General features: G+C 42.8%; 1 protein-coding gene across 1 annotated transcript; it reads right to left on the bottom strand.

Moving 5' to 3' along the window:
• Window positions 1–59: 59 nt before the first annotated feature.
• Window positions 60–21568, bottom strand: LOC141009425 (phytanoyl-CoA hydroxylase-interacting protein-like). The gene is made up of 5 exons (XM_073482052.1): window positions 20678–21568; window positions 10450–10646; window positions 8403–8577; window positions 5342–5459; window positions 60–1941 (listed from the first exon to the last, which is right to left on the bottom strand). Exons 1-5 carry the CDS (start codon window positions 20781–20783, stop codon window positions 1398–1400), a joined length of 1140 nt encoding a protein of 379 aa, XP_073338153.1. The 5' UTR covers window positions 20784–21568; the 3' UTR covers window positions 60–1397.
• Between the last annotated feature and the right edge of the window lie 867 nt (window positions 21569–22435).

Genomic DNA, 22435 nt, shown 5'->3' with positions numbered 1-22435 from the left:
TTTGGACAGCTTGGTCCATGGTTAATGTGGAAACTGCATTTTTTTTTTTTTTTTTTCAAAAAGTGCTATCTTGACAAAAAAAAGGTGTAAGCTTAAATGCAATCAATGAGACAATCATGTTGTGTTTGTGCATGTCAGTTTTAAGTCCTACATTGTGCTATGATATGCATTAAGAATTTCATAGTTGATCTGAATCGTTCAATTTACATCTTCACCTTGAAAAAATGTGAACGTTGGTGAACGTTGACATTGTAGTGCAAGTTGTATCTGCTGTCCAATTTGTGTTTACCCCCCCATTTTGTCTGTATGAAGTTAATGCCTCCTAAATGCATTTGTTGACAATGATCAGAGCTTGTGACCTTGTGCACTTCTGGTTTATATAGTTTTCTATATATATATAGATATATATATATGAATGTATCAATAAAAATAAATATTTTTTCACATTTATTCTGCTAAACACAGTTTATGGTTCTACTTTCTTTCTTTCCACTGACTACAACAAAAGAAGAGCGACTGTTGCAGAGAAGGTTGCTATGGTAGAGGTACCGACAGCTGTCAGACTCATGCTGCACAGAACTGCATCATGCTTTTTTTTAAAGGTTAACAAGTTAACAAGTAGTTCACACTTGGTCATTAAAAGACTTAGTGAATACACATTTCAGAGGCTGTTGCATTAGTACTGTTAAGATTCCACAGCGGTTTCATGTCTGGTTTTTTTGAATACCTTTGGTATAAAGAAAGATGACTCTTGATGCTGCAGCCCTAGAAAAATTGTAGTACCAGTCTGTGCCACTAGTCGAAGGTAAAAAGAAGTCGAACTTGTCTACCGTGGAATGAGAAGAAAACATTTCTAAAACGTCAAACAGTCAAAGTAACTGGAAACAACAGAATGCTTGTCCACTCAGACAGTGGACGCTTCATTAACAGCATATCAATAATAACAAGGCAAAGGTCATTAACAAAATATGGGACAACTTATTAAAATAAACACCAGGATATTGGATAGAAGCAGCCCATGTTAGTACAGTTAAAGGGTTCGGTCAGTATGCCAGTGTTCGCTTGCAAAGTGGATGGATGGATGGTGTGATGTTGGTGTCCCAGGATTCGATTGCTCAGTTTCATGTATGTTTTCAACAACCCTGTTCGGATGAGGAGACAGCGGTGCAGGTGTTAGAGTGTCCTCTTTTTTTTCTCCACTCTTCTTTGGGAATGATGGTCTCTTGAGAGTACAGAACGGTGTCAGAGATATGTTGGTGTGCATGTCTGGGAGCCTACTAAATCTGCTGCTTCATGCATGTGTTGGTCTGCTTCATCAGTACGTGTGTACTTCCTGTGTGTGCGTAGAGGTCAGTCACCTCTAGTCCTTCCCTCCCTCTCCTACATTCGGCCTTTTCTTAGCGTCCCACACTGATGTTGCAGGTCTTGCAGCTGGGGTCCTTCTTGGCGTTTACTGTCGACAGACTCATCAGCTGGTGCCCGCTGATCTCGGCCACAGTGCCCACCGCCAGGTCTAAAGTCTCCGTGTAGATCACCTCCAGGATGACGTCCTGGGCGTGGTGGAACACCAGACTGCCGGCAGCATCTTCATCCTGCTTGCAAGTGAGGAATCGGTTGTTGGTGATGTCGAGCGCAGGGAGCCTCTGCTTGCAGAAGTCGTCACCTCTGGAGCCCTTTGGCGCCAGGACCAGGATGACGTAGTGGTAGGCTGTATACATGCAGTAGAAGTCTCCAAAGTACAGGCTGGTTTCTGGGTTGAAGAGCACGTCAGCCCGAACCTCAAAGCGTTGGCGGCCGTAAGGGGAGTCCTGCGGAGGCTTGCCCGTGTTGAACTCTGTGTTGCAGCTGAAGAAGATGCCCTCCAGCTTGCCACTGATGGGTGAGCCGTGGCTGCCGCTGTTGTCTTTTACTGACGGCAGCATCCGGTTCTCCTGCGCATCCCTGCAGTTTGGAAAAGAGAGAAGAAAGTTGTCTGTGAACAAACAGCAAACACAAAAACAGGACATTAAAACAGTCATATCATGATAATGGCAATATTCTGACTTGGTGAAGTAATGAAGCCATAGCAACAACAAGCATGGCTGAAAATTGAAAGGCCCAAACTCAAAGTCTCCCCAAAGGCCTTAGACTTAGTTGACGTCACCTGGTAAGTGCTTGAGTGCGAGAGGCTGCACTCAACCTCCATTTATACCAAATGGTTTAAATGGGATTGGCAAAGCACTTTGCTACACATCACTCTACCTTGTGGGTTTTGAACTTTTTACCTTACCTTTTAAGATAAAAAAAAAAGTAACATCAAAGTAAAAGTACACACATATACACAAACAAAAATAAGTTCAGTCACAAGTTTCATGGAAAATAGTTGTTTCAGAAGTTTCTTACTTTTTGCTCTTTAATAAACTGAGTGATTTAAGTATAGAATCTGTTCTAGATGAAAATGTGAGTTTAATGATTTAGAAAATTTCAGTATGTTGATTAAAAATAAAAAATTGCATATAGACCATGAAAGTAATCAGATATTTTTCCTCTGGGGACAGCCCTACGCCCATATATGCTTAAGGGGAACATGCCTCAAAGCCTGGGAGTCCATAAGTTTGGACTCTTAGATTGGGCCTAACATTGCTACTGCCTCAGAGCTGGAGGACTTAGTTCCAACAAGGGCGGTCACTTCAAATGGTTTGGTTACACAGATAGGATGTACAACAAACCACAGTTGTATAGAAGAAGTGCAAGAACACTATAACAACAAAACGAAGGGAATCAACATACGAATTTCCCTGCTTCGAGCAGAAGCGCTGGAGGGGAGCCAAAAATCCTGCGAGGAGAGCTCAATAGCCATTGTGAGCTCTAAACTGAAAATATTTCTAATTATTTTGTCACATCGTGAAGAATATCATTATCGAACAAACAGTTTTTGATTTTGATTTGGGAAATGCCTGAAAGCAGTGGCGTCGCTTTATCAAGTTTCATTAAGATATCATTAACTGTGTTTGAGACACATGGGAGAAAGCTGATTAAATGAGAGAATGAATACATATCTAATTTCTGTAATGCCATTAGCCTCATCCAGTGTCTCTCACACAAACCCAGTAAGACAAAAACAAAAATATTTATCATTGCGAAAACAAAAGCAGCTCTCAGAAAGATAATTAACAGATGAACATTCAAAGCGATGGATGCTTCTATGACGGCTGAATATCTTCCCCACAGAGTAAATCTGAGCTCCCGAGCTCCAGTTATGAGTTGTAATTACACTGCTTTCACTTCAGAGGTTGTCATTATAACCGCAATTGATGCTTTGTTGTAGGCATTATGGAATTATTCGCCACACCCCAGGTCACGGGAGCAGAGGCCTTATCAAGTGCTAATGTCAGTACTGTTCCTCCCCACATGATGGTGCAGTTTAACAGAAGCGCTCTCAGTCCACTGGAGCAGATGCAACTCAGCAAAAGGGAGAAGTCTATCTGGGTGACGTCATGCTGCACAGCTCCAACAAAAGCTGTGGCTTTAATACAGAAACTGCGTGCTTTGTTAGGCGTACAGCGCTTCCTCCGAGGGAGAGGAGATGTGAGGAGAAAGGACGGCACCGTTACGTGAGGAGGACGAGACAGGAAGCCGGAAAAAAAAGCACTCGCATCAAACCGGAGAAAATCCAGCGTACACAGCAACTGCACAATGCTTCAGTAAACATCTAAAACAAGCTACTCCAGAGATATTCCTTCTCTCCCCTGCCTGTCACACTCTCCTCTGACTTCAAAATCCCCCACATCCCCCAACAACTGTCTGCTGCTGGCACTGGTCCTTTGCATATAAAAATCACAAGGAAGAAGAAGAAATGGCTGTATTTCTTTCTTTTTGTTGCAATCAGATGTGCAGAAAATGTTACTGCAACAACCAACCTATGATTCTGGTTCCATGTACTGGATTTATGGCAGTAATCAACATGCTTTGTGCAGCTGCACCCTTCAGCTGAATCTCCATTTTTGCCAGGCAGGTTTCTTTAGAGGGGAATACATTAGCCCAACATTAGGTGGTTCATCATCCTGTGTGCAGACGGGAAAGGTGCTGCAGCGTTACACAGAAATGTAGCACTGAGTCCGAGGCAAGATGCATTTATTACAATCTCATGATCAATAATATATTATCTGCATCACGGCATTGTTATCACAGTGTGTCCCTTAGCTTAAAGGTCATTTTTGCATCAGTAACGTCACAAGGATTAGAGGTCAGAAAGGGCACCAGATGCTGAAGTTGATTTGATTTTAATGTGACAGAGGTTCAATAAAAATATCTATTGGTAATATATAAAAATAGATTAAAGGTGTAATCTGTAGAATTTGGTAAGAATTTGAAGGTAGCTCCAAGAACAAAGGGGGCAGCATATCACCAGAGTAGGCTAATCGGCAACGGCTGCTGCTCTTTGCTAGCTAAGGCTAGAGAAAAAAAACAATCCCACAATCAGAAAAATGTTGAATATCAGCTCTGATAATCGTCTGTAATTAGTCGATTCCTGCTATATACAGTATTTTATTGTATTTTAAAATAACAATGGTAATAGCATGCACAATAATGTCTAAATGCTATGCTTTGTATAAAGACTATATTACCTGTAGTGCAACAGGTCAGAAAACGAGGTCACAGTGAGTTTGCTGTTGCTGGAAAAGTGTATTTTGGCAGGTGAGCCACCGTGGCAGACGTGTTAAATCAGCTCAATTATTCCAGAAAAGGTTCAGACATTAAATAGTCCAGTCTCTCACTTCATCAAGCATTTTTGAACCACAGATGTTGAAAGAGTAGCCACAGCCAACGACAATAAGCTGAGCCGTTAACCACAAAATAAGACTTGGGTCTATTTTTTTAAGTGACAAATTGAAGACAAAGTTAACCTCAAAAACTAAAAAAGTCAGTGATATTTTATCGGCTCCAGTTATTTCACCGCCAAATGCAATATTATTCCTGTCATAGCACGAATAGAAAATTACAGTTCTGAAAACACGGAGTTAGAATTAGATTGGATTAATAACAGATCCTCAAAACTGGATGAAAAATACTGTGGTGAAAGTGGTGAAGCTTCCAGTGTGATCAGAAGTGTACATGAGCAAAACAAAGTGCGCCCAGAGACAATTTACAAAGCAGAGAAATTGGATAGAAACACTGAAATAAAGCAACACAGACAGAAAAATAGATGAATACACAGAGGAGCAATTTCTGGACTGTGATGATATAAAAGTGGCCACAATAAATCATAAATCCAAGAATAAGATGAAAATGAAACTGATACTATAAACAACATCTCAGTAAGAATAATGAGGGCGGGCGGGCGGGCGGGCGGGCTGCCTACCTGGCGTGGTCGAAGTACTCTTTATTCTGGTTCCTGTAGAAGACAGAGAAACGCAGCATCCGGCCAGCGATGACCTCCGCCTTTTCCAGCAGCTGGTTTAGATGCACTGTGGAATAATCTGGGAAACAGACACCACACACATCAATGAAGTTAATGGACAAATTTCATTAGCTAAAATTCAATTATTTGATTATAAAGAACAGGAGCGACTGCGTGCTCTGGCAAGGATGGAATAGAAACTGCTCATGTGTGCTCATCTTCATATTCATAGCCTGCAATGACTCAGGATTTAGACCAAAGTCATTTTCTGCTCTTTTATGCAAAGATAAAGTACCTTGAACCAAAATTGAAAGAGGGCGAGGTGAGGTGTATTTTGACAGCTTGTTAGAGTCAAGAAAATTGAAAGCAAAGGTGAGAAAAATGCATTCAGCGAGCAGCTGTCAAAACAACATGGTCTGTTTTGGTTTTAAGGCAGTGTTGGTCCTGGTGACAGCGAGGCATAATGGATTAAATGGCAGGTAAACAATTCATCTGAGAGGCTGAGAGCTTTTACAGGAGTGGAAGGTCTTAGCAGCACATCTTTTGCCCGCTTGGGATGCGAAGAATCAATGATATCATTAGTCCTTCACCCATTTCTTTTGCCACACCTTCATCACACACACACACACACACACACACACACACACACACACACACACACACACACACACACACACACACACACACACACTGCCTGCTTTCCTTCCTCCCATCTCAACTGCTTCTCTTAATCCATTTCACAACTGTCCCACTCGTCTGATGATCTGAGGTTGGCATGGCAATAGATGAGGATTTTAAAAGGAACAATTCACCCCGAGTTTTTCAGATACATTTTTTGGGCCTTTTGAGCTCCACAAGCTGAGTGCCATCTTGTTCCATTATGTTGAGAAAAGACAGACATCTCTACGGTCGATATCTACAGAAGCCCTGAGGGGCAAGGGAGACATTTTTTGTCTGGTGCTCCTTTTTCTAAGTTCTAAAATATTTTTTATGTGTGAAACAGAGTGAAAACATGTTTTTTTCATGTGTAGAGAGGAGTTACATTTTTTTTTTTTAACTCCTCTCTACACTAAAAAAATTTTTTTTCATGTGTCGAGCCAAGTGAATTTTTTTTTCATGTGTTTTACTCCTCTCAACACATGAAAAAAACTCTTTTTTTACGTTCACCTATCAAACTTCCATTTTCAAACAATATCCCAGGCTGAGGGATACCACTGATTGTCGTGCATAATTTGGGCACGTGAAGCAGTCAGTCTGATCTGGATTTTCACTCTCCTCGCGCTGCTAAAGGACGTCAATTGCAGAATTAATAAAGAATGTTTTCCAACCTCCATCTCAGACTCAGACAACTCGTTTTCTGTCATTTCTTGCCAGAAATATGCACTTTCTCATTTTCCTCTCGGCTGTGGCTGTGATTCACTACCCACTGTAGACACCCATTGATGAGAAGAGCTGATAATACCCAGAATTCCACCCGTGACACTAAGGGCAGCTTAGCGCCATGTTTGACATGTTCCTCGCCAAAAGAAACATGACAGTCATGTTACATAACTTGTTAACATGTAATAGATGCATGTTGTGTTTGGGGTGCAGAGAGAAATGAAAACTCCGCTGAATGACCATGGATGCTTTTCATCTACACTACACTTCTGCCTCTTGTGGTCAAAATGAGTATTACAGAAAGAAACACTTGAGCCTTAGTTCTTCTGGAAAACATTTTTTTTGCTGGGTTTCACACACATGAAAAAATAATATTCACCCGTGAAAAAAACATAGATTTTTTTTCAAGTGAAATTTTTTGTTTTTTCAAGTGAAATTTTTTACTCGGCTCGACACATGAAAATAAAATTCACCCGTGGAAAAAACAGTTTTTCACTTGGCTCGACACATGAAATAAACTTTTTTCAAAATGTTTTTCAAGTGAAAAATGTTTTTTTTCAAGTGAAAAATGTTTTTTTTCAAGTGAAAAATGTTTTTTTTCAAGTGAAAAATGTTTTTTGTCAAGTGAAACATTTTTTTTCAAATGAAATTTTTTTTCAAGTGAAATTTTTTTTTTCAAATGAAATTTTTTTTTTCAAGTGAATTTTTTTTTCAAATGAAATTTTTTTTTCAAGTGAAATTTTTTTTTTTTCCAAATGAAATTTTTTTTTTCAAGTGAAATTTTTTTTTCAAGTGAAATTTTTTTTTTTCAAATGAATTTTTTTTCAAGTGAAATTTTTTTTCAAGTGAAATTTTTTCTTTTCAAATGAATTTTTTTTTCTAGTGAATTTTTTTTTTAAAATGAATTTTTTTTTTTAAATGAATTTTTTTTTTCAAATGACTTTTTTTTTCAAATGAAATTTTTTTTTTCCAAGTGAAATTTTTCACCCGGCTCGACACATGAAAAAAAAAATTCACCCATGGAAAAAACATTTTTTCACTTGGCTCGACACATGAAAAAAACATTTTAGAACTTAGAAAAATTAGCACCAGATATCCGTAGATATCTCCAAAACTCACACCAAAACAAAATCTAGATCGATAAATAGCACTACAGGAGATAAAAAAATATGTATTTTTGAATCTTGGGTTAAATATTCCCCACCAATTTCTCTCACTATGCCTTCTTAACTGCATCCCTCTCACAACTACCTACCCTCCAGTCTCCATGCCATCATCTCCTCCTCCTTGCCCCTCCCCCACTCTAAGCCTCTAGCCAGCAATGTTGAACCCGTTGACCTCTGCATCAGAAGATATACAGCACAGCTCCCCTCCTTCCTTTAATCCCTCTTTTTCCCCAGCACCCCCTCCTCCATCGCTCCATCCATCTTTCCCTCCACTCAGTATAAATTAGTCTGCCTTTAATATTCTCCCTCACACTGCTCCATCCTTCACTTCATTGTATGCCTCTCTCTTAACGCCCTTAACGCTGTTGTCCAGTAGTTCAGCTGGTCAAGTGCAGGCGAAGATCAAAGGCGGCACTGATGTCACATCCTGTAAATGTACGTAGTCATCATGGCACTGTAAGCCGCACATTACTCACCGGCGGTGCAGAACTCGATGATCTCGCTCCACTCGGAGATGGCGTAGTCCCCGTCCGTCTGTTTTGATGCGGTCTGGACGGCGACAGTGTACTCTGTGCGTGGGCTCAGGAACCAGTGGCCCCGAACCGTCATGGGCAGGGGCACTGCTTTGGCCACCAGCTTGGTAGGAACATCCTGGACGGAGGGATGGAAAAAGAAGGTGAATGATGACAGGAGGGAATGAGTCACATCCAGTACAGGGATTTACAAACACACTTGTATCCTCACTCGTTTCATATAAGTTGTGGACTGCAGTTTAAACCTGTCGCTGGCCTTTTGTTTATGCATGTACAGTACAATATTATCCACCCTCAAGCCTCGGTGGGCTTGAGCAGCTCATTGATTGGACCAGGAGCCCCTGCCTAGCAACAGTCAGCCCATTAATCCACCAACACTGTTGCTGCACACCAAAATCAAAATACCGGCGTGAGGTCGCCCGTTATAATAGAGTCGAAAGAAGAGAATCACTCAGCTACAGATCACCCAGGAAGTGAGCGCAGGAGGAGAGGAAGGAGGCTGATGAAACAAGTCTGTAAGATCACCAAACCAGATCACTGACTACCCACTGAAGGAGCCGAAACCCTCCTGTTGCTGCTGCTGCTGGTGCAATTACTCCCAGGCAGAGAGGAAACCACTCTGAAGTTAGAGTTTTTCGCCTGCAGGCACTAAAAAGAAAGGTTGTCTTGAGGTAAAACATCGTGTTTCATCATTTTAGCTTTCAAACATCAAGGATCATCACACCTCCAGATGTTTACTGCGTCACAGTGACTATCTTTATCACTAATGTGATATTGGAGAATGGTTACAGCCATGAAATGATGGGTTTGTGCTTTTGTCTGTGTTCAGACATCGTGTGTTTTAATGTGCCGATGTGCTACGTGGTCAATTGTTCTTGTTTTGTGTATGTGTTATGTTTTCATATGCAATCAACCTGCCAGGGACAGGTGTGATTATGTTATTTGACTAGTTTGTGCCTATGTGTCCTGTTTTTTGGTTGTTAATGTCATCAACCTGCTAGGGGACTGCAGTTGAAAATTAGCCTGTATGGCTAAATCTGGTGCATTTACATGATAGGCTGGTGCTCACGTTAATTAATGTGCACTGTCTCATTTTTTAAAACAAAATAAACAAATTATAAGTTAATAAAATAAACATGCAATTCTAATATATAAACTAAAGGCTAAAAAAAAGAGCACGTATCACTGACTAGTATTTCTGGTGGCGACTAGCGAGGGCAGCAACCTTTAATCGACAAGTCGACTAATCACACACGTCCCTACTTGGAACAACGTGGGCAGTAATGGCCTAAAGGTTGGAGAAACAAGCTTGTAACCTGAAGTTACAAGTGAACAGCTCCAGCTCCTTCCTCATTACCACCACTCAGTCGCCCTTGATCGAGGCCCTTAACCCCGGCTGCTCCAGTGGAGCTGCTCGGTGGCCGACAGACCAGACTGTGGTGGTACTGAGCAGCTTCTAGATGTGAATGTGTAACTGTGTGAAAATTATAAGGGGTGAAAAAGAAAAGCATTGCTCCCACTGAACCCTGCTTGAATAAATAAAGGTTTAGATAAAAATGAACAGGCTTAAAAATTGTCACCAGATCACATCAGTTTTTGTGTTTGGTTGTTTTTGTAAGAATATTAAGAGTGAAAGCTGGATTATGCTGTTTGTATTTATTGTTGTAACATGTTTTGTTGCTGAAAACCAAAAGAGATTTTAATCTCAAGGAGACTTTAAGATGGTTGAACAAAGGAATGAATGAATTTATCTTTGTGTGCACTGGCACAGTGCCTCGTTGGTGTTATCGAGGCTCATTCCGAATTTTTCATTTTCTCACACAATGAATCACATAAACACAAAACCTCTTATTCCTGACACATTTCTTCCTTATTCATGAAACAAAGCAAATCCTGTCGAGTGAGCGCAAAACCAGAGACCTCTCGGTGACTCATCTCTCCGTAGTGTTCCCTTTCAACGCGTTTATCTGCGCCGATTCAAGCCTTTTACCTTGTGTTTGAACTTGTTTGAGTTTTTGTTCTCCTTCTTGTTCAGGTCAATGAAGTAGTGCGTGATGCGCTCCTTGCTGCGCGGCTCCATGTCCCAGCAGATCTTGAAGGAGTCGCAGGTGATGTTGCTGATCTTGATGTTCTGAGGAACGGGGAGCTCCTCCATCTCGGAGATGCTGCCGTCCTGGGATTTACTTCCTGTGTAGTCGAGAAACAAACGAGCAAAATTCGATCGAATCAATGTCAAACAGAACGACAAAACAAAATGATGTGGTTCTTATTCACTGTGGGAATCCTTTGGGATCACACATCATGCTCTGGGCTGTAAAGCTTGCTTTTAAATTTGACACAGCCTCAGTTTTAAATCTTTGCTCTTTTATTATCTGAAAAATATGAGACCATATCAAGTTAATGTGTTAGTACACCATTAAATCCTGTATCTATACCCAGCTTTTACTCAGCCCTCACAATATATCTCCTTTTTTTTTAATAATTTCTTTCTTACCGACTATAAAGCCTCCACGATACTGCAGTTTTTCTGTAATTACTCCACTGACAGCAGCCTGAGCAGCAGTATACACCCCATACCACACACACATGCACACACAAAGAACCGCCTGTGTCGCCGGCTACCATATATGTTGCCATGGAAACACATCAGCCCCTCAATACACACACACCTATCTGCTTTCCAGAACATACGGGCCGTTAAATATTTCAAACGCTGCTGATTGAATCGCCGCTATTCCCGGCAGAGATGGATCCATTTATGATCAGCAGAGAGGGAGAAAGAAACACTCGGCTACCACACTGCAGGAAATACACATGGTCCTGCAACAGTAACATTCAAGATGCACCCGTCTGAGTTGGCTAAACTTGGATTATTTCATTCCAAGCATATTTAGATTAAACAAATACGGCATTGCAACATCATTTTCCATCAAATAAGCTGATAAATCCAACATTTCCCTGACTGCGTTAGTCAACTCCCTGTGACACAACATGTAGTAGAGGCGTTACGACCCGAAGTGCACGCCGAGGCCAGTGCAAAATGTCAAAACATGCTTGAATGAGACCTTTGTAGAATTAGGATGAATATAGACTTTGCGTCACACGCGGGTAGACGCCCACTTGGCGTGGCAACAATGAGTTTTCTGTGCACGCTCTGGCGGTCCAAACACGAGAGTGAGTAAAATGCAAGAATGCCGAATTTGGGAGTAACGCACACAACACGACTGGACTCTATAGAGAGGAAACAATGGCATGAGCAGCGGAGCATGGAACAAGCATCGCCGCTCATCAGCTGAGAGAGGGCGACATAAAAGAGCAATCCCATAATTGGGCTGTGTGCGCTCTCCTGTCTCGCCTCCACACAACTCTCCAACAGTGGAGTGTTTGTAGATTGAATCGTTTTAGGAAGCAGATGATAATTGCTACAGCCACTGTTTATCTTGCCCTTGAGAGATGAAAACCCCTGGAAGCAGGCTTGCAATCGTGCCTCTTTATTCCAATCTTGACTCATCATCCTGAAAGAGACAAATGTTCATTCTTTAACCCACCAGATCGGACCAGACCTGACCAGACCCCCCACTTACTTCTGTCCTAATCACTACTTCCTAATCGCAACCACCTGATTACCACAACTAATCATCTTTAACCTAAACACAAAGACCCCCTGTTGTTACATGCTTGGACCACGCTGCTGCTCATGAATGAAACTAGGGCTGCGACTCACAATTAGTTGTTTGGTCTACAAAATGTCAGAAAATGATTGTTGATAGTGTTTCAGGAAGCCCAAAATGATGTCCTCAAATGACTTGGTTTGTTCGTAACCCCAAGATATTCAGTTTACTGTCACAGACGAGTACAGAAACCAGAACATATTCACATTGAAGAAGCTTGAATCAAAGAATTTTAGCTTTTATTTTCTTAAACAAATACTCAAATCTAATAATCAGTTAGCAAAATAGTTGATGATTAATTTAATAGTTGTAAATGAAACTAAATCTATCTCGTGCACTTGTGAATAGAGTGTGGAAAGATGACTTTCCAGTGATGAGCAGACAGATCTTTGGAAATGTCTTTTATAAATCATCACACTGAGGTTATGACCTCACCCGCCTGTTTGTTTCTTTGTTTGTTTCCTGGTTGGTTTGTTTGCAGGATTACACAGAAATGACTCAAACGGATTTCCACGAAACAGAATTAACCACAATTGATCCAAATTAAAGAGAATTATCCACAACTTGCTGGCTCTACTTGGACGGAGGATGGTTCCCTGCCCAGAATAGATCGCCTTAACTTTTTATTGTGGATCAGGGTGACGGGATTGATCCAGGATTTTTTTTTTGCATATTTTGCACATTGCATACATATATGTCAACATATGTAATCAGGCATATTTAGGTGGCTGTTGGCATCTATGAATAAGTACAATTTGATGTGGATAAAGTGGACTGCTGAGTCTTGGCGGAGGTATGCACTCTACTGAGTTTCATTCTAGTTTTAACATAGGATTAATCTTGACTTCCTGTTTACGGCTTAAACTAGATTTTAAGGCACTGGGGGTAGATTCAACAGGCCGGCCGTTACATCCGCAGCCTGACGGCACAATACTCATCTTGGTCCACATTTAGAGCCCATCTCATTATACTTAAACCCCCCTGAGCTGATAAGTTTGGCTCAGACTGAGAGGGTCAACACTGGACATGACGGAGCAGACCCCTGTCAGAACACGCTCCCTCAGGTCAGCGCGGACCAGACAGTGATGTCAGCACTGTAACGATCCACCTGAGACTTTTCGCTGCTGACCTTTACCAACAGCAAGACAAAGACAAGGCCTTTTGTCTTTCCCTGACATCTGCGTCAGGGAAAGATGAAATAAACCCAAAACAAGTGAAGTATTGCCAAGTAGTTCCTTTCCAAGTTTCCAAAATGCCTGAGTAAAACTTTCATATAAAAAACTCTGAGTGATCCGGACATTGTTTTATAGTTTATAGGAACTATTACCACTACTAGGTGTCTTGTGAATCTTTTTATGCTGGAGAATCACAGCCTAGTGGCCAGAATAAAACGTTTGATAAGTTCATATTTGTATATGTCATAGACTACATACCATACTGACATTTCAACAATACCCGTCCTATCACGTTCACATTACATGTTAATGACCTGAGGCAGAAAGCAGGATGTTACGCACGAGAGGGTTTCCAAGCTGTGTCTCCAGATTTGTAAGTTGGAAACCACCGGATATTTTTAAGGGGACCCGGGACAACAAAAACATATTTTTTTGACGAGAGGTTGGTATATATCCAGCAGTGTGTTTGTCGACAAAATCCTGTTATTTTTAATGATAATTCAGGTTATCTCCAGCCATGTTTGTGGCAACAAAAACAGATACAAAACATAATCTTTTCCAGAGACGTCTTGCCAACATGTATTCCTCCGACTGTGTTGGGAACCAGGCGGCTATTTTGTGTTGATTCAAGATCTTAAGCTTTCAGGTTGGTCATTCTCCACCAGATTCTCACTACCTCAGGTTACCATCGGAGTATGACTGTAAACATTGACTGAAACCAAACACAGAAGATGAAAAACCTGCTATCTCAGTTGCCGTTTGGTGCCTGAAGCAGAGCAAGTTCCTTGTTCTCGGCTCTATAAATATTAATGTCAACACTGATGTTTTGCTAAAAACTCCAGGAGCAGACCCCGTGCAGGTCTTTGCCCTCCCAGCTCCTTGTGACTCCACAATGCTGATTTAGCTCCTGTTTACTCTCCTAATTAACCTGCAAGTGGAGGCATTACACTGACAAAGTGACTCTCTTCAAATGAAGTCAGATATCGCCTACACAGTTAAGCTCTGGAGACCATGCAGTCGAACCAAAAGAGATGTTATCAGGGAATAGAAGCACTGAAGGCTGCTGCAGTTTACTGGGCAGAAATCAAAGGAAATGCTCGTGAGACGGACAGAAACGTACAGAACAGTCGTTAAACTTCAAAGAATTAAAACAGAGCTATGGAGGCTGTCATCCAAATGAAACAGAATTAACCACAACATGCTGGCTTTAAACATGAACCTGAACACACTGTGGATATAACGTGTAGCAGGGAGCTCTGCCTGCAGGTAAATACTCCTGTTTTGTGCGAGCCAGTCTTAAGCTGTGCTCTGAATCCTCCTGAGAGCACAGGATGAAAGATGGAAGAGCTGGAGCCAAGCAGGATGAAGGTCAGGCGGTAAGGGAGAGACTAAAACACTTCTGCAATCTCACACGGGAGGCCTAAACCCTCAGTTCTGACTTAAATTTATGCTACAACTGTACCTTGGCTCTCTCTCTCTCTCGCTTCGATGTACTTGCACAGAGGTTGCTGCTGTAGCTAATATTAATTTTGTCGAGTCATAATTTCTCGTCTTACTATTTATTGCGCTGTGCGTGCTGTGCAGGAGGCGGAGGGTGGAGGATTTCTGCCTCATCATTCCATAATTCATCTGTAACTGTATTTTATCTGTGTAATACAACGGTAATCTAACTGTGCAATACTTCATAACATTATCATCTCTGTGCAATATTTCAGCTCACCTATTCACTTCACGATATTACAATCGCCCATTTTTTTTCTCATTTGTTTGTGTAATATCATACCTAGGATTGAGACCAAGGCAACCGGAGACCAGACGGAGTAAACTAACTGGCTGGCTCTTATGGTTACCATGGTGTAGTTGGTTATCTCTACTGGACGTTTGGTTTGCTGTTTCTAAGCAGAGTACAAACAGATGTAGATGAGTGGGAACGAACTCAAACTTCCTCTGATGCGCACGTGAACGATTTATCTTGACAGTCATGCTGAACTTACACAATATCCGCCGTGTAAACAAAGAAATATGGAATGGTGCTACATGCGTGAAAACTCACAGCTTCAGTTCAGTTCAGTTTATACGCCTTATTTACAAAAGTCAAAATATAAGCACACATAATCACATTAAGCATGAAGTTGTAATTACCACATTTCTTCTGATAATCTCTCTATAGTTTGATGTTTCTATTCTAAAAGGAGCAGCTGTAATGTACCTTACATCCCCCTCAGGGAGCAATAAAGTCTTTCTGATGCTGATTCTGATCAGGATCAGACAAAACGAGTCGTTTTTTTGAGCTCTTGCTTGGAGCAAAGATTTCTCATGCTCATGTACAGGGGCTTCAAAATGACACAGGAGCGTATACAGTTTCAACAGAGCACCAAAATACTGGACAGAACAGAAACATCTGCATTATAGCAAAGGATGGAAAGCTGATCTACTAAACCCTATTAAATGGACCTTATTGGGTATTGCCCTTTTACTCAGCATGCAGTCAAATGCCACAGAGTGGAATAGCGATAGATGCAGAAGGATCAATAAAAATCTTGTTAACATGCATACGTAGGGCCAGCCTAATGGCTCTCTGTGCTAGGATTTGTTCCAGTCACACCTGGCTTGATACTGGGAATTACCTGTTAGCACGCTTTACCATTGAGAGGAAAGTTATTTGATTTCAATTCAGGCCGTCTACATAATGCTAACGCACTCCTGTAGTGGTGGTTGGTGATAAATGTGTCTCCATCTGAAGGTCCACGCTTCTCGTCAACTTTCAGTCAAGGTTGCTGTCTAAAAATCTATTTTTCCAAGTGCTGTTGGCAGGTGTGTTACAGTAGGAAAAGAGATTTGGCAGATGATAGTAGCAGCGATTGTCTGTGACTGCACAAGTGGGCACTCAGTTCAGACAGACGAGCCTCCTACTGTTTAAGTTGCAGCGTTCGGTCTAAAATTGAACCACAGACGTGAGCTGTGCAGCAGACGCTCGCTAGGCATCGATGTGTGCAGGCCTTTGAAAATCACGCCTTTGGTTCCTCTCAATGCACAGGCTAGACTGAGATGAAAAGCATAAACAATGCCCCCGTTCATCGGTCAGTGTCCCACCTTTTGCTCATCAATAATCCCCGGAGCAGCAAACAAAGACCCGGTAGAGACATTTTAATAACACGAGCTTCAGTGGTGCAGAGGACTCTCCAGGGTTCAGAATCGACCCGTCCCTATTCTTACAAATTAATTAAATGCAGGAAACCTTTAGGGAGGGCACAGCTGTTTTTCTTAACTTGTCCAAAACCAGAATGAGTCATCAGTTCTCATTTGCATTGCATTTGAATTCCCAAACAACAGGCTGCTGTGAACTCCTTCAACTTTGTTTTCTTAGCAACTCTTACATTTCTGCATAAAAGGATTGCTGAAAAGCACACACCGGGAAAATTAGCATGAGTCGGACTTTCAGGGGTCAGACTGGGCTGCAATCAATTTCAAAGAATGTTCTCGACTCTCTGTAACAACAGCGAAGTCGATTGCATGTGAATATTTTATGCAGCTGATAAGTGGCTGCATAACATTGTGTACCTGAAACTCTTGCCAGCACAGTCATGGCACACAACTGCTCACGCTGAACATTGGCCAGACTAAAATGCCATCTTAGTCAGACGATGCTGTACGCCATAAGGCCGGCTCACTAATGCACCATGTTGGAACATATTGGATGAGCTCATTATTCGTTGTCCACCTGTTATCAATACCTTTCTATACAAGACTAGAGCCTACAGACGTGATCACAGATTTGTGACTGTACTTCGCCCATTGTTCTGACGGCCCATTAGTCTGTAAACCCAATACTCTGAAAAATAGACCTGCACAATGTCCGTCTGATTAACTAGTGCACGGTTAGGGTTAAGGTTAGATGGTTGGTTCGCTAACCGAGATGGGTCAGGGTTAGAAGAAAATGTCAGTGTCTGAGCCAATCAGGGACAGAGTAGGGATAATAATAATAATAGGCCATCGGAACAATGCCATGGCACTGACGACACAGCGGTACTTGAGCATGCTAACATGCTCACAATCTCAATTTTATGCTGATGTTTAGTAGGTAGTGATTACCATGTTCACTGTCTATCTTTAGCATTTTAGCATACTACCATTCGCTCAAAAGACAGCCAACGCTGATGGTAATGACGAAAACCAAAGAGTTGCAAAATGCAAAGAATTTACCTGATGATAGACCTAGATTAAAAGTGAATGCATCTCCAGTGATGTTACAATTCATCCTCAGGGGAACATGGATGTACCAAATTCAAATCAATTGTAGTGTGGACATTTCACAAAGACTTTATCTTCTGGGGGCCATCAATATCTATAACAACGTTCATGGAAATCCATCCAACCTGCTAATGAAGCCACTTCTAATTGAGATTATGTCTGATAAAACGTTGCAAATGGTAGGTGAAGAGGCTGAGGCGAAAAAATGAGGAGAAACTTCACTAAATAGGTGAATTCATGGGCACTACAGTGACTGGCTCAGGGGGCTTCCCCTTTCATTTTCTGTTTCTCTTCTCATGCTCTGATTGGCTTAGCAGCACAGCCAATCAGAGCGACTCCTTCCTCACATTCAACATACTCAACTGACCGAAAAGCCCCCGACATGGGCTGACTGATGCCAGCAGTGAGAGCCACACCCTAACAACTACAACATGGAGCAACAATGCTGGCGAGGACGTGTAGAACATTTGTGACAGCAAGATCAAAAAACAAAACAAAACAGCCCCTGCACAATCGTTTCTCCCACGACGTATTTCAACATGCAAAACTTCTTCTCGTGGTGTTTCTCCGGCTCCACTGTGGTTCTGAAAGGATTGAGAACGAAGCCTTTTGTTCAAGTGTTGCATTTGCAATTGAGGAAACAATGCCATTGTAGACTAGTAATTGGCAGGCACGACACTGAGGGAGCTTTTCTTCAAGTTGACACAGTTGCTGGTGACATTACAGTTGACTTCTTCCCCATCAACCTGTCTGTCTTTGTGTCTGTCCACCGTGGACACACACACACACACACACACAAGCTGCCAGACTGAGTGTGTCACAGCTCGAGCCGCAGTATTTCAGGCCAGGAGATTTCAGACAGTGCATGCACGGCACTCAGTTGCATAAATGGCAGCCATCCATCATGTCAACTTAATTATGTCAGCGGCCACGGCACAAAGGCCTCGCAGGACATGAAGTGTGTATTTCATTACCCCCCATAAATACGCATTTACACTGGGTATAAAATCAAAATGGTGGTTCGAGTCAGCCCTGCAGAGGTTATCCGTGTCCACAGGCGACAGAGACGTCTTATTCACATGAGCCAGTGAACTCGTCGCTCTTAGCATGTTTTCAACCATGTTACAACCCCGTCACTAAACTGAACCGTTAAGGCTGTAACCCCCCACTCTAACACAGAAACAACTTGTATCCCACTCTTCCCTTTGTGCATTGAGATGCTCAAACAGTCCTCAGTGTGTGTGTGTGTGTGTGTGTGTGTGAGGGAGAGGCAGAGCTTTCCCACAGACAGAAGGCCTACTGAGGCCGCATGCATTTCCATTTGCTGGGTCAGCAGAGGCACATAAGCCTCTCATGCTGGCAATTAAATATTAATGGACTGGGGAGATAAATTTAGAAAGCTACGTGGTAGAGAAATGAATACGGTCCGCGGAAAAACTTGCGTATTGACCAGATAATGAAACAGCTAATTTCCAAGATAAGCTACGCAGCCTTGTACACGGGGTGTGGCACAGAGAGTGTTAACTAGATGATATTTGTGGAGGTGCTATAACAAAAGTTAAAGCAGTCACTGTGCGGGGATGATACTTAAAGTTGTGCTTCAAGTAAACCACCCAAATGATCTAAACCAACAATTCAACAAACTACTCCGCTGTTTGACAACCACCAATTTTTCTGCCCCACGCTCCACAGAAGGAGACATTTCTGAGGGTATTGCTCCATAAACACAGAGTATGTGGGTGCCTCAAGGACACAGAGACACTATTTACGCTGGGTAATCTTCTTGTTAAATAGGGAAGTAGCTCTCATGCTGCAAAAACCAGGCTTATCAAATAAATAAATTAAAAAAAGAGAGAAGCTCTCCAATAAACCTGCAGCACAGGAAGCTGGCACAGGATCCATTAGAGACGTTCCAGGCCAAGCATATATACCATTATTAAAATTACAGCTTCAGAATCAGGCCAGCAAAGCACTAAGAGGATATAAACTGTGTCCTGCTCTATTACATTATGAGGAGGAGTTCTGGCTGGCAGAGGAGAAAATGAGGCGGTGTGGCACAATGACTGCACTGTGATCAGATGCAGGAGGCTCGATAAGACACACCATTGACCTCATGAGGGCTCTAAAAACAGGCCAATCCAAACATAGAACAAGGAAATCTGCTGTAGTAGAGGAGAAAAATGAATTGAGGTGAGCTCCCATTTCATTTCCACGGCTGCAAATTAAGCTGCAGTCTTGATTAAAACGAGATCTGGCCTCAGATGTGGAATCAATTTGGTGTAATTGCACTGATGGGTGTGTGGGGCTGCGCCGCCTGTGTGCACACACGTGGGTGCAGCCATGTTTGAGCCTCTCATTCTCTCCTGATGATGACTTGCTTTTTTCCCCCCTCTCCCCACCATTAAATTCGCATCAGAGTGAAGCCTGAAAAAAAAAACCTGCTTATCCATTTTAATATTATAAAACAAGCATCTAATCTGTGGTTGAATGCGTAAGAACTCTTTGTTTGATGAAAAAATAGCGAGGAAACTTTTTTTCCCAAGCTGGATGACTTGATGAATTAAAAATTAAAACGCACGGGGAGAGTTTTGCACGAGTTGAGGAGGGGATATAAGATTAAAAACTGAGTCATTTACAGTATTAAAAATATACAGGATGTCATGCACCGTGCACAAATACATTGATTGAGGCGGCTCCACACAGAATGAGACAAGAGGCAGCGGTTGTAGGTGGGGTGGCTGCCGGTCTCTGTCCATGTCTGTGGTGCTGAAATAAAGCATCACTTCACATTATTTCCTCTCATGTGCATGATCACTGTGCATGAATATACATTGATGTAAAGCAGAGAGCCCTCTCTTATGAATGGACAAAACCTCAGGACACTCAGCTATTCCACACACGCACAAGCGCACCATCCATCCATCCACCCATCCATCCCTGCATCCATCCAAGCAGGGAACCGGCAGAGCGACCGGCCCCTACACTCCCTTCAAACGCACAATAAGGGTTCAGCAGCATGCAGCTCAAACCAAAGACAAAACAGAGTGTTTGGCGCGGCGTTGCAGCGGCCCGATGCACCGAAATTTTGCGCAAACGTGCCAGTGGAAAAATCTCTCCTTACCATCTCGTTCGCATAACTGTATGGCGTCCAAGCTCAGGTCCTTGATCATCCCCTCGCAGGGACTTAATGGGCTGGTGATGTTGTGCGCCAAACCTGGTACCTCCATCTCTGCAGGAGTGGATCTGGATGATGCGTCTTGTGAGTGAATCGCTCGTTGAACAGATCTCGTCCACGGGGCTGGCGCGACAGCTAGGCTTCCTTTCACGGTCGGGAAACGAAAGAGAAAGAGAAGGACCGGTTTCCAGTCAGTCAGTCTGTCAGTCCCCTGCTCAGCTCTCCTCTCCTCTGTCTCCTCTCCTCTCCTCTCCTCTCCTGGGTGGTGCGGCTAGTGGCGCGTCAGCGGAATCGTCACAAGCCGCCAGTTGGGGTTTTTGCAACGCGAGGCATAGCAGCTTCTGCTGGAGATGCGTTCAAATGCAACAACCTCAAAGATATCTAATGTGTGCGCTTATCTTATTCCAAACTGCTCCCTCCAGAGCCACAAGTGTGTGTGCGTACGCGCGTCTCTCTGTCTCTGTGTTATTGTGTGTGCGTGCCCTGTAGGTTACTCCGCCGCGGGACAGATGAGCATGAATACTTCAGAGGATTAGTGCAGAGAAAATTCAATGCGCTCTTATGTAACCAGATTAGCTCGGTAGTCTTCCCCCCTCCTCCGGTTCAGGTCTCAATCCAAACCGTCCACACACTGCCGGTTTTCTGCGCTATTTCACGGTCAACGTCATCCCACCGAGGGTCTCTCACATGTCCTTATTTGGTGAGGTGTAGCCCTCTCTGGCAGGAGCGCAGGTGCAAGTGGGCCACACAGTAATGAGCTGGGGAGGACGACTCTGACATAATGAATGAAAAGCATCTGCTGTTCCATCTTATAGGCGATCCGTCATGCATTGTAATGAAATGGGTGCCAGAGAACCACCATACTTCATGCTGGGCTGCTGGGTGTGCGTTTTCTAATTATCTCCCCCGGACTACACCCTCTTTATCAGTGGCTCCCAGGGGCAGGAGTGCCAAGGCATGAAAGGTCAAGTGCACGGGTAAATTGTGACTTAGCACACACACACACACACACACACACACACACACACACTGAAAGGCGCCTCTTATAACACCATCATGCAGTCACTTTCATTCTTATATTTCCCAAAGCAGTGCTGTCTCCTCTTCACCCTCCATAAGGGATCATCAGAGTGAAGCCATGTCACTTTCTATTTGTTTTGGTCCCTCTCAGTGTTATGCAAGGCACCCTGAGGAGACCAAACAGACAGTTCATATATCTATTCAGCAGGCAATGAATTCTGCATCTGGGCCTATGGGACCCCTGAGTCATGCAGGCAGAGGGAGGGGGGGGGGGGGGGGGATCTGCACTGTTAAATCAGAGGAGGGGAAACCACCCTAACTCATCTCTGAGTGAGGTATCACCATCCCCTCTGAAGTCAGAACAGAGAAGAGTTTTTCTTCTTTACTTTTCTCAGTCAGATGTAGTAGTTGGTGAGCATTTCCATGCACATTTGAGGATTAGAAAATTGGGTTATGGCGGGCAGGCGAATTAAAATCCCGGTAAGCTCATAATCACGGTGGCATTCAGATTCAGTGGGAAACATATTAGGGGCGACGCTGAAGGCCTGAATTTATTCCACAGTTCAGATTTCACAAGGGTATCCGTCTGCATCAGATTTATGCCCGGATAATACAACTCATTAAAGGAGAAATCTAAATCCAGTCATTACCCACTCGCCCTCATGCCGATGGAAAGCTGGCAAG

The sequence above is a fragment of the Pagrus major genome, chromosome 15, assembly GCF_040436345.1.
Source record: "Pagrus major chromosome 15, Pma_NU_1.0".
Taxonomy (NCBI): domain Eukaryota; kingdom Metazoa; phylum Chordata; class Actinopteri; order Spariformes; family Sparidae; genus Pagrus; species Pagrus major.
This window is presented reverse-complemented; position numbering and strand designations above follow the sequence as displayed.